The following is an 11,705-nucleotide window of genomic DNA, read 5'->3' as shown; positions in this document are numbered from 1 at the left end:
ATCATTATTTGTGAGACGGGTCAATCCTACCGATATTCACAATAAAAAGTAATATTTTTCATGGATAACCTAAATAAAAAATCCGTCTCACAAAATACGACTCGTGAGACTGTTTCACACAAGTTTTTAACTTATATTTAATGTAATTTCATGTTATAATGAGAGGTATTTATTTTTTTCTAGATATTTAATAATCTCATTTTGTGAACTATATCCGTGAAAGATAATAATAGTATCTTGTAGAAAATAAAGTTCGACAATAATTTCACGAAGAACGTAATATATTAAGAAAGTTTAAGCCTACTTCCAACTTATCTATTTTTGTTTAAAAAAAAGTGAAATAATATAACACATTTTTGTTCATTCAATGTTTGACTAAGTTTTTTTAAAAAAAATTTATAAATCATTATATTATTTAATTTATCATATATCATTCATCCTACATATTTTATCGTAACAATTTTAAATATATCAATATACAAAAACTTGTGTAAGACGATCTCAAAGGTCGTATTTTGAGAGACGGATCTCTTATCTGAGTCATCCATGAAAAAATATTACTTTTTATACTAAGTATATTATTTTTTATTGTAAGTATTAGTAGGATTGATCCGTCTCACATTTAAAAATTCTCTCACATAGACCTACTTTAATATGATTGGTGATATTATCTAGTCCATAATCATTCTCTTCCGGTTAACGACATCACTTGCATTTTTTATTTTATGTTTTTGTATAACAGATCCTACCTCTACTCATGGAATATTTGCCCACCGGGCATTTCAGATTTTTACAAAAAGACGATATTATTATTAGAGCTCTCTGAAATATGACGTCATCTCGTGGTAGGCATTCTTCGTGTGCCTCCTGCTGCTGCTTCTCTCTAAAGCTCATTCAAGGTTCAGTTAATTAAATGCTGCGTCCTTTTGGCTTTCTTTCGAGGATATTTTGTTATATAACTGTACTTCTCTTTTTCTTAAATATCCACTTTGGAGGCCAGAATAATTATGAAAATTCTGCAAATTTTTTTATAGACATATTAATTAATATCAGAGAAGTGAATTATTTGATGAAATTAAATTAGTAAGTAAAATTTATATACTTTTTTTATTGAATTATTATGAATGTACCTTTGGATGAATTATAGGATTTTTTACAATGAAGTATGGCGCCTTGGATGCCATCATGCTGTTCCAGCAACGAGTCATCTCTACGGCGGACAGACGGCGGAGCTAGAGATATGGTCGAAGCTGTGGCTGAAACTGATCGGCTCTTCACCAAGTTCCTTGCCGCGATCTTTAAACTTCCGACCGATCTGCTCCCCACGGATAATTTGCTTGGAGAAAAATTCACCGGCGCTGTCTCCGGAGAGTGCGACGGCGTGATGGAATTCGAAACCTTCGCCTTCTTCGACGCCTTCATTTGGAAAGGTCGAATCAGTTTCAGATACTTTGGAATCGACTTCACCGACGAAGCACCGACGGACAGAGTTTCGTCATCGTCTTCGTCTCTCAACAGCCTGCTTCTCAAACTGTTCTCTCTACCTAAAACCGGCGCGATTGACATTTCCTCCACCCCGAACTTTCCGGAGAAACGATTTTCCCGTTCCTTTTTCGAAGGCTTCGAGGATTGATTCGACGTACTCGCCTTCGATTCGCCGCAGGACTGATCAACCTTCCCACATTTCGTGGTTCTTTTGAAACCTAACATGAAGACTCTGAACTTCGGTGTCGATCGCACGAGAGTAACCGCCTGTGACAGAGGCTTGGAGATCATGAACTCACTTTTGCTCAGAAAAACATCTCTAGAAGATTCAATGAACTCGAAATCCTTCTTCGAACCGGCGTTGCCTCCTTTGCAGCTGGTAGGCGGTTTGAAAACCAAATCGAAGAATGAGTCGTCTTCATCATTTTCTTCTTCAACGGTGACGAATGCCGCCCCACGAACTTCGTCTCCGGCGGAGGAATTCCGCCAGAATTTCCGAATCCCAAGTCCTTCCATGGAGAAGAGAGAGAGAAATCGAGAGCTAGCTAGTTGAATTACGAACGAAGAAAAGCTAATGACAATAATTTGAAAGACGACTTGAAGAAAAGCCAACACCACTATATATAAATATAAAAATACAGTGGCGCAAGTTAATTTTATAAATAAAAAAAATTAATTTATAAAAAATTATTATATTTATATCAAATCCATTAATTTTCACAATAATTTGAATTGGATCGATCGATTTCAAATATATAACTCTTTTGGACCATCTCATAAGAGACTAACACATATATATTTATTATAAGTAGGTCTCATTTAATACATTATCACAAATCTGTATATGTTAAACGAGTTGATTATGTTCATATATGGAGTGAGAGGTGATATTTTTGTCATAAAAAATAAGTTTTCCATGGGTTGGATCGGATTGAAAATTCTTCTCACAAAATTAACTCATAAAATGGTCTTAAAAGAGTTTTTGTGTATATTTATATTTAAATACTTTCAGGTGCTCATTTTTTATTTAATTTTATTATTCTATTCAACTATTATACAAATTTTGTTCATATTAAATGTTCAAGTTTATTGAATAGGCGAGTGTTTGACCAATGATCATTTTGATTTTTTCTATTAACATTTTATCATGTCAGGATGTCGTATAAAGTTTACTAAGTGTTGTTTATCATACTGACTATTACATTAATCAAAGAGTTTATCTAATTCATACCGAACGATATCGATGTAAGCCGTTATAAAATAACATACTAATTTTATAATATCAATTAATTGATTTATATAATGGTTTGTGTTGTAAAATTGGACAATTTTATTAATTCGAATACATCGAATTTATTTTGTGAAAATTAAAATGGTTGTGCATTTCGATTTGATTAGTTCGATTTTAATGTGATTTCAGTTATTTTTGATTTTGAATTGTTCATATATTACTTCATTTTAAGAACTACTCATATGATTTTTCGGATTCAATAATTTTATAAAAATTCCATTAAATCGGTGACATATAAAATAAATTGGAAATTGTATAGTTGGTCATTTATGCTTGTCTTTTGAAATTTTAGTATTTTATATGGTCACATTTATGTTTTTATTCACTATGAGTAGGTCTCTTGTGAGACGTTCTCACGAATCTTTATCTGTGAGACCGGTCAATCCTACCGATATTCACAATAAAAAGTAATACTCTTAGCATAAAAAGTAATATTTTTTATGGATGACCCAAATGAGAGATTCGTCTTACAAAATACGACTCGTGAGACCGTCTCACACAAGTTTTTGTCATTCACTATTTTGATTTTTGTTCACAATTTTAATCATGTTGTGTCATAGATCTAGCACTGGCATAACGATGATGTTTCAAATCAGGTAAGAATTTTTGTGCAAAAAAAGTTAGCAAAATGCCAAAAATAATGGAACACGTATTACTAAAATAAATTTTAATATCACGTATGATTAAAATTGAAAAAAAATTAAATATAATGGACAAAAAACAATTTTTTCAAAAATAAAATAAAGAATTAAACATATAATTTGATAGAAAAGTATACATATCATATATGGAAGTGTATGAATGGAGATAAGAAGGAAGAACATGTGAGACATAAGAATAAAGTAAAAATCTGGGGAAAAAAAAGATGTTGCCAAACACTGTATGACTGAATCCTCAGGCTTTTGAATTTTAGGTCTGTTTAGGTTGACGACTATGCTTCCAAATAATTCTCACCATCATCCAAAAAAAAGCCTTATATTATCATTTCCCCAAAATATTCTTGAAAATGACTTAAATTAAGGAAATGTTTTTTTTTTAAAAAAATTATAAACATCCAATAAAAGCATGATTTAATTAAATAAAATTATCTTTTAAAACACACTACTTTTGAATTATAAAATTACTCGAAGTGCAGTTTTTTTAAAATTCATTTAATTAAAGTGCATTTGGGATAGTTTATAATTCAAAATTTAGTGTTTAACCTTGAAAAAAAAAAAACCGTGTGCGTAACATTAAACATACAAATAGAATTTATCTTTTTCATTTCAAGCGAATTAATGTAATCAAACTAAAATCATGTTTACAAGACTATGTCTATTTTGGGTCGGTCTCACGAATCTTTATCTGTGAGACGGGTTAATCATACTGATATTCGCAATAAAAAATAATATTCTTAGCATAAAAAGTAATATTTTTTCATGGACGACTCAAATAAGATATTCGTGTCACAAAATACGACCTATGAGACCGTTTCACACAAATTTTTACATGTTTTTACAAACGAGATGTCATGATAATTTTTTTATTCTAACTCACATATAATTTTTTGGAAAATGCATATGATTGTTTAAAAAAAAAAACAGTGGTACAAGTGATGGGATGCTTCCAAAAAGAAAGTGAAAAAGAGCCAAAAAGAAAAAGGACCAAGGAAATAACAGAGAAAATTGTGAAGTGTGTGTGCTTTCAAGCGTTGCTTTTTGCCACTCGTTCCCTATCAAATTAATATTAATAATAATAAAAATCCTGTGGGGGTCAGACTTTGGAATGTGGGCGGGCAAAGAACGAGTCTTGCCTTTATTTAAAGGTTTGACTCGACTCCTTCAACACCCAATCCCATCCAAAATATGAAGGATCCATCATGGCCCTTGTTTTATTTTATTTTATTTTAATTTTAAAAAATACATAAAATATATTAAAAATTCAAATTTAATTTTTTCTAGATATATTATGATCAACATATTTCCTTATCTACGATATAAAATTTTGGAATCTTTTTTTTCTTTTCTTTTCATTGTAGAGAAAAGTTTTTTATGAACATTTTGAATAGATATTAGAAAGTCAGGATCAACAATATCTACATAAAACAAAAAAGGACAGCTGATTAATAGGCTTCGAAAACAGTAAAATACCAACGAGAATACAGAACTATCTGGACCTCTCCATCAAGCATAGATGAAATCATGGAAAAAAATAAGATGAGAATAAGTTATTTGAGAAAAATTATAGTACGATAATCGTCACCTCTCCAACAGGCTTAGATGAAATCATGGAACAAGACAAGATGAAAATAAGCTATTTGAGAAAAATTATAGTACTAGGATCGTTCTATGACGGGTGATATCATGTCTTGTAACAAAAAAAAAAAAGTTTCTTAAGCAAAACCACGTGTAAAACAAAAGGGAAACATGAAATAAAGATTGAAAGAAATACTGTAAAGGGGGAAAATATTTGCCTAAAAAAATTTGAGCTTTTTGTGTGCAAACATTTGTCACATTTAAGATGCTAAACATTTTAATACTTGTGTGCTTATATTGTCTTTTTGTGTCTCGAGTCATGTGACTAGCTAGTTCGCAATCTCTGATTTAAAATAATTTTTCAAATTTACTTTTACAAAAATTAAATGCCGGAAAATAGCCGATGTCCATGTATCTTGTAGTTTGAAAGTGTAAAATTATGTTAGAAACAGCAAATTATTATTGAAATAATGTTGACTTAAGAGTCTCTTGAGAATGGAATCAAAATGATATTTGTACGACAATAAATGTATGAGATTTGAGCTGCAGTACAATTTAAAATTTTGTTTTCTAAATTTTGGTAAAACTAGAAAATGTCTTGTTATGCAATTGATACTAGGAGCTAGAACTCAAGTTGAACACTTCATATTACAGGTCGTTAGGAGTATTAGTATATGGATTGATGGTGATTAACAATTGCCACCGATGATACACTGAGGCTCGAGTCATTCTTGGACTCAAGCGGAAAGAAAAATATTAAAACAAGTCAAAATCCAATATGCTGTAAAGAGTAGAGCATTGGTAAAATTTAGACATGTTACTTTCGCCCAACCAAGGTGACCAGGGTACTTTCGCCCAACCAGGGTTCAGGTCACCCGACTTGTATGGGTCACCATACATCATTAGCATGATAATCAGTGCCCATGACAAGACCCGAACTGTATGGGTCGCCATGCCTATTAACAGATGACAGGATATGGGCAGTTGTCAGAGTACAGGGTATGGGCAGTTGTCAGATGACATGGCATGGACAGCTATCTAATCAGGAACAGTGTCTATGCAGTATAATCGATATCATATTCTCCCCTATAAATACCCATTTTTTCTCATTTAAACAGACATTGCAATCTACTGCATTCAATAAAATTTATCTCTACTTGGTTAACCTTGTACTAACTTGAGCGTCGGAGTAGCTACGTCGGAAACCCTTCCGTCGCCTCACTGATATTATCTTGTTCAATGTGTGCATATTGTCTGACCCTGGGTCATCCTACCAAGACAGAGCACTCGGGCAGTCCAGGATAGAGCACCCGGACAGGCCAGGCCAGAGCATCCGGGAAGTCCAGGACAGAGCACCCGGGCAGATCAGGTCAGAGCACATGGGCAGTCCAGGACAGAGAATCCGGGCAGACCAGGCCAAAGTACCCTGGTAGACCAAGACAAAGCACCCGGGAGACCAGACCAGACCAGACCACCCGGGATCATCCCATCAGACCAGGTCATACTCATCCTATCATATTAAAATCTTTACAGGGAAAATACACCTTTCTGCTCGGGTAGATTGCCCAACCCAATTCATCCAATCTACCCGAACATCATCAGCCACTATATCGACAAAGTAACTGGAATGTAATGTATCCTGTTTGGTTTTTAAATTAAAAAATTTGAGTTACCCTTTTAAAATCAACTGTGTTTTCTTCTAAAAATAAATACGATTAAAAAGATTCAAATTTTGTGTTTCAAAATGAATGGAGTGTATCAAACTCCACAAGTTCGTGTGGCCGCCCGAGATTTATGGTGAAACATTTACGATGTCTGCTCTTTATTTTGACCCATTTGGGAGCGTGCACCGTATGATTCAACGACAAAATTGATGACAAATGGAACGAAAATGTGACCATTATTACGCTCACGAAAACATAGGGGACGTGCAATTACAGACTAGTCGAATTTGTTGCATGCAAGGGAAGGGAGAGCCTACATCTATCGAAATTTCATGTGACCTATTTGATGCACGTAATTTATTCTTCCGTGTATGGCCAATCCATGACAATATCATTGTTTCATTGACAGCTATATATATATATATATATATATATATATATATATATATATATAGTTTTTAAACTAGTGTAATAATTTTAATTTCTTCGAGGATATATTAAATCGACCAAATTGTTAAATACTGAACTTGTGATAATCTTAGTTTTGCATCCACAAAATTACAATTTTGATTGACACAAGAAAAGTAAAGTAATTAAATTAAGCAAACTAATCATATGGTTTTTTGCCACGACTTTTCCGGATTATTTGGATTAAACGTCTAACTATCAATGCCACAAGTTGTAACCAATTATCCTAAGGAAAAATTGTATATTTTATTATGTAGAGTTGTTTTTCGGTAATTTTGGTTATCTATGTTATCACATGCAAGTCTTCTGTTATCTTTCTTCTTTTTTTCTTTTTTTTACTGTTTTTTTTTGACGTAGTGCTGATTTGGTACTGATGTGAATTTAATATGACGCACATTGACGCGTGTAATGTTGTATTAACATTTTCGATGAAAAATGATTAAAATATCAAAAAATTAAAAGGTTCCAAACTAAAATGTGATAACATAGATGAACAAAATTATAATATACCACTATATATATAGACACACATGTATGACAAAAAATACAGTTTCTCTCCAATCTCAAAGTCATGGAGTCAGTACAGTTTCCACTCGAGTGTCGGGCTAATTCATGTTCAAGATAAAGTAGTTACTTCAAGGAGATCATTAAGGACTTTGATTATGTGTTAGAAATTAGAACAAGTCATGAATGTTTGTATACAAATGCAGAGCCAATATCTCGGTTCATTGTAGACAACAATATATTATATTTAATAAAGCACAAAAAAAGCACATGATAATCGATGGCAAAACGCTGAAAAAATGACGAAAAGCATGTATAGAACTTAAAATCAAAATAAAATTTGATATAAAATATAAAGTATGTGGTCAAAAATAAAACAAAAATAATAATAGGACATATAATTTTAAAACAATTGAATGATCAACGAACACAGAAGGAAAAAAGCGAAACTAAATTTGGTGAGATTCCGAATTTTGCAGAGAATAGGAAAGATAAACAAATAAGTAACGTAAATTAAAATATTGTTAATCAAAACGTACAACCGTCCATCGCTCTCGAGGAAAAAAATTGTACATATGATTATAAATATTTATCTTGGCAGTAATAGGACGCAAAAACTTAAAATTTGGAGCATAAAATTTAGGCCTAAAATTATAAAAGAAAAAAAAATTAATGTTTTTTAATCCAATGCAAAGTGCTAGGCCTGTAATAATATTGAGTAAAATTTAAAAAATTGATCTAAAAATTATAATATATATAATATTTGTAATTTTTTAGCCCAATGTAAGCAAATACTCTCCGTAATTAGGCAAAAACTTATGTGAGATGGTCACACGAGTCGTATTTTGTGAGACGGATCTCTTATTTGGGTCATCTATGAAAAAATATTACTTTTTATGCTAAAAGTATTACGTTTTATTGTGAATATCGGTAGAGTTGACCCGTCTCGCAGATAAAGATTCGTGAGACCGCTTCACAAGAGACTTACTCCCATAACTATACAAAAACCCTATGTTACATATTCATGTTATATATATACTTAACTTTGGGGACTAAAAATATTTGAATCAGTTCTATAATATTATATATATATAAAAGAAGGATAAAAAATTTTGGGTCACAAAATGGAAGAAAAAAACTATAACTATCCCCACTCTCTCAAGCAAATTGTTTTTAGACATAGTTAGTTTATTATCCAAACAAACATAAGGTAAAGAGAAAAAAGGTGAAGGTGAATCAAACTTCAGTAGTTTTCTTATGAGTCGGTCTCATGGATTTTTTCGTCTCACAAAATTGACATATTAAACCGTTTTTCAAAAGTTTTTGTGATCAAACTTATGATATTTTTATATGTTCTTTTGCAAATCGCAATTAAGGAAATAAAGCTGTCCCTGTTTGCACTCAAAAGCCTAATAAAACCTTATACTTGTCAAAATGTCGATGATCTTAAATCTTAATGGGCTCTCCATGTCTCTCTTTATATCAAACACAAAAGACATGTTGCCAAGTGGTTATGATGTAGTTTAATTACTTCCAATATTTAGACGTAAAATTCTCAAATTTCATGATAATTTCTTGACATTCAAGCTGTAATTTCGTCCCTTTTTAATTTCATAGAATATTTAAATATATAATTTTTTAGCAATATAATATTTATGAAAAATAACTTTTCTGTCTACCAACTTATCATATTTTGAGTTTTAATTAGTTCATTATAATTTGTCTAACTGTAGTCTTGTTGTACTAACTTTTAACTATTTGAATCTAATTACTGACATGGCCCCGAACACGTCATTGGTTTCTAGCCCCAACTCGTCAATTTTCTATTGTCATGTTAGGACACGGGAAAAATAAAATTAAAATAAAAAAATTAAATTTATTGTACCAAATCAAATTTTAAATATTTAATAAACCAAAACTCAAAATAACACACGACTGGATAAAACTATTTTCCCTGTCCTTAATATCCTCTTCTCGTAAGTGACAAGTTAATATAACATGATGCGTGACAAGCTCCGAGGAGACATTGTTGCAACATATCGACTAAAGTGACAATACAACCTGGCCATCCCATTAATGATTTTGCTCGTAGCACATAAACTATAATTGGGGCAGCAAATTCAGTAATGAGACCACAACATTTGCTCCAATGTACGTGACTTTGATTAGTATTGTTCAGATAAATAATTATCTCTGTTGGGTAGATCGATCAAACCATGACGTTTAGACTGTTATGCGGTTTAAAATATTTGAGTTGCACTGTTATCACTATCTATAGCTCTTGGTAAAGCGACAGACGCTCGATCCTACAACTGATATTATGGGGCCCTTAGTTCCTAATCGTTATTACAATGCAATCTTATTATGGTTAATTAATCATAGCGGAAAACGAGTTTAAATTTTCTTTACAATGAGCCCGAAATATCTCTTCTTTAATTTGAAAACTAAAAATAGTATTTAATCTCACATCATAAACATGCCCACACGAAATCATAACCAATCATATACAAACAACTCATATCCTCGGGACATGCCCCGGTATATAAATACATATACATATATACTGGGAACAAGACATAAACCTCAACTCAACTGTGACTCCCTCCAGAAATACCCTCTCTGGTCTCCTGATATCCTGGAGTACCTGCCATTGTCCACACACAAAGACAACAACAGCCCCCCTTGGGGGTGAGCAAAGCTCCGTATGGAACAACCATCATATATACCACAAGTATCTAAACAATGATATATGGTATGCAATGCATGTATGTCGTGGATGTATCGGGTCAAATGCCCATCCACTGAGCACATGTCAGAATCAAACGAATCGCTATCAAATCAATGCTCGAGCTGGCACACCGGCCTCAATAAGGGATACTCGTATGATAGCGTCAACAAAGCGCCATCAAATCCCAAATCTCATATCCAATCATCGGGGCCACAATTATCTATGCTTTACGGGTCATATAATACCAACATAGCAATTGTGTTCACAAACCCCAGAATCCAATCAAATCATATCAGGGTATCCAAGGATCATAGCTCAGCGTGCATGTCATGTATCGATGTATGCATCAAACGATGTGTGTTAACAAAACATTTATGTTATACATCGATATTCAAATCACAATGTCATGTATGCCACATAAACTCAACAAATAAGGCATATAGACACATATTCTCAATCCAATCAATCAAACCAATCCAACATATATCATATAATACAGATATCTGTCGTATGTTATCCGGTCGCAACATACCTCAATTCTTCGTTTCCAGTCTGTTGTAGCTTTAGATTTCAGTATAAAAATCTATCTACATCAATAACATATTCATTTCAATTAATAAACTCATTCAAATTCAACACTGATAGCGTATTTGAATGTATTAATTCGTTCTACGCTATTCAATTTAACATTTAAATTATTAAGAAAATTTATATTTTATTTGAACCATATATATATATTTGGTGTTTATTAATCGATACTCAAGTATGTGTATATATATATATATATATATACACACACACACACACACACAAGTCATTCAGAATACAAGAATAGCACAATGAATTTCTTTAATCTCCTCATACTGTTAATTGTACTCAATAAATCCCTTGATCAACATGTCATTTAACTAATCACATTGCTTATCCAATTAGTTAAATTAATATATATTTCCAATTTCATGATATCACCTTCCCACCTCAACACCACGTGTTTACAGTGTTTCAATTTCCCTATTTATGCGTCTATCACATAAAGATAATAAAAACTTAAAATTGACATAATCATACCTCTTATTTCATCTCGTAGAACCAGAAGGCACTTCTCACTTCAAATCGTTGCAAATGTGAAGGAAATATGTTACAGATGTATTTCAAAAGCTTGGTTATATGCTTAGTCATGCAAGCATCGGTCAACACAAGGAAGAGAATGGACATGTGTAACACAATTCCTAGGACACGTTACTACAGGGAAATGGAAGCAAAATTTTAAGTGTTTTATTAATTACAATTTTGCCACCATATCCTTAATTACAAATTTGCCCTTAAATTTT

At 32.2% G+C, this 11,705-nt stretch overlaps 1 protein-coding gene across 1 annotated transcript; it reads right to left on the bottom strand.

Annotated features, from left to right (window-relative positions):
* Nucleotides 1-678: 678 nt before the first annotated feature.
* Nucleotides 679-2,086, bottom strand: LOC142517767 (membrane-associated kinase regulator 5-like). Its single transcript, XM_075620207.1, has 2 exons — nucleotides 1,131-2,086; nucleotides 679-1,016 (listed from the first exon to the last, which is right to left on the bottom strand). Exons 1-2 carry the CDS (start codon nucleotides 1,999-2,001, stop codon nucleotides 1,006-1,008), a joined length of 882 nt encoding a protein of 293 aa, XP_075476322.1. The 5' UTR covers nucleotides 2,002-2,086; the 3' UTR covers nucleotides 679-1,005.
* Nucleotides 2,087-11,705: the final 9,619 nt, after the last annotated feature.

This window comes from Primulina tabacum, chromosome 1, assembly GCF_025594145.1.
Source record: "Primulina tabacum isolate GXHZ01 chromosome 1, ASM2559414v2, whole genome shotgun sequence".
Taxonomy (NCBI): Eukaryota; Viridiplantae; Streptophyta; class Magnoliopsida; order Lamiales; family Gesneriaceae; genus Primulina; species Primulina tabacum.
This window is presented reverse-complemented; position numbering and strand designations above follow the sequence as displayed.

Coding starts and splice junctions, on each gene's coding strand:
- LOC142517767 (XM_075620207.1), bottom strand. CDS start 2,001: ATGGAAGGACTTGGGATTCGGAAATTCTGGCGGAATTCCTCCGCCGGA.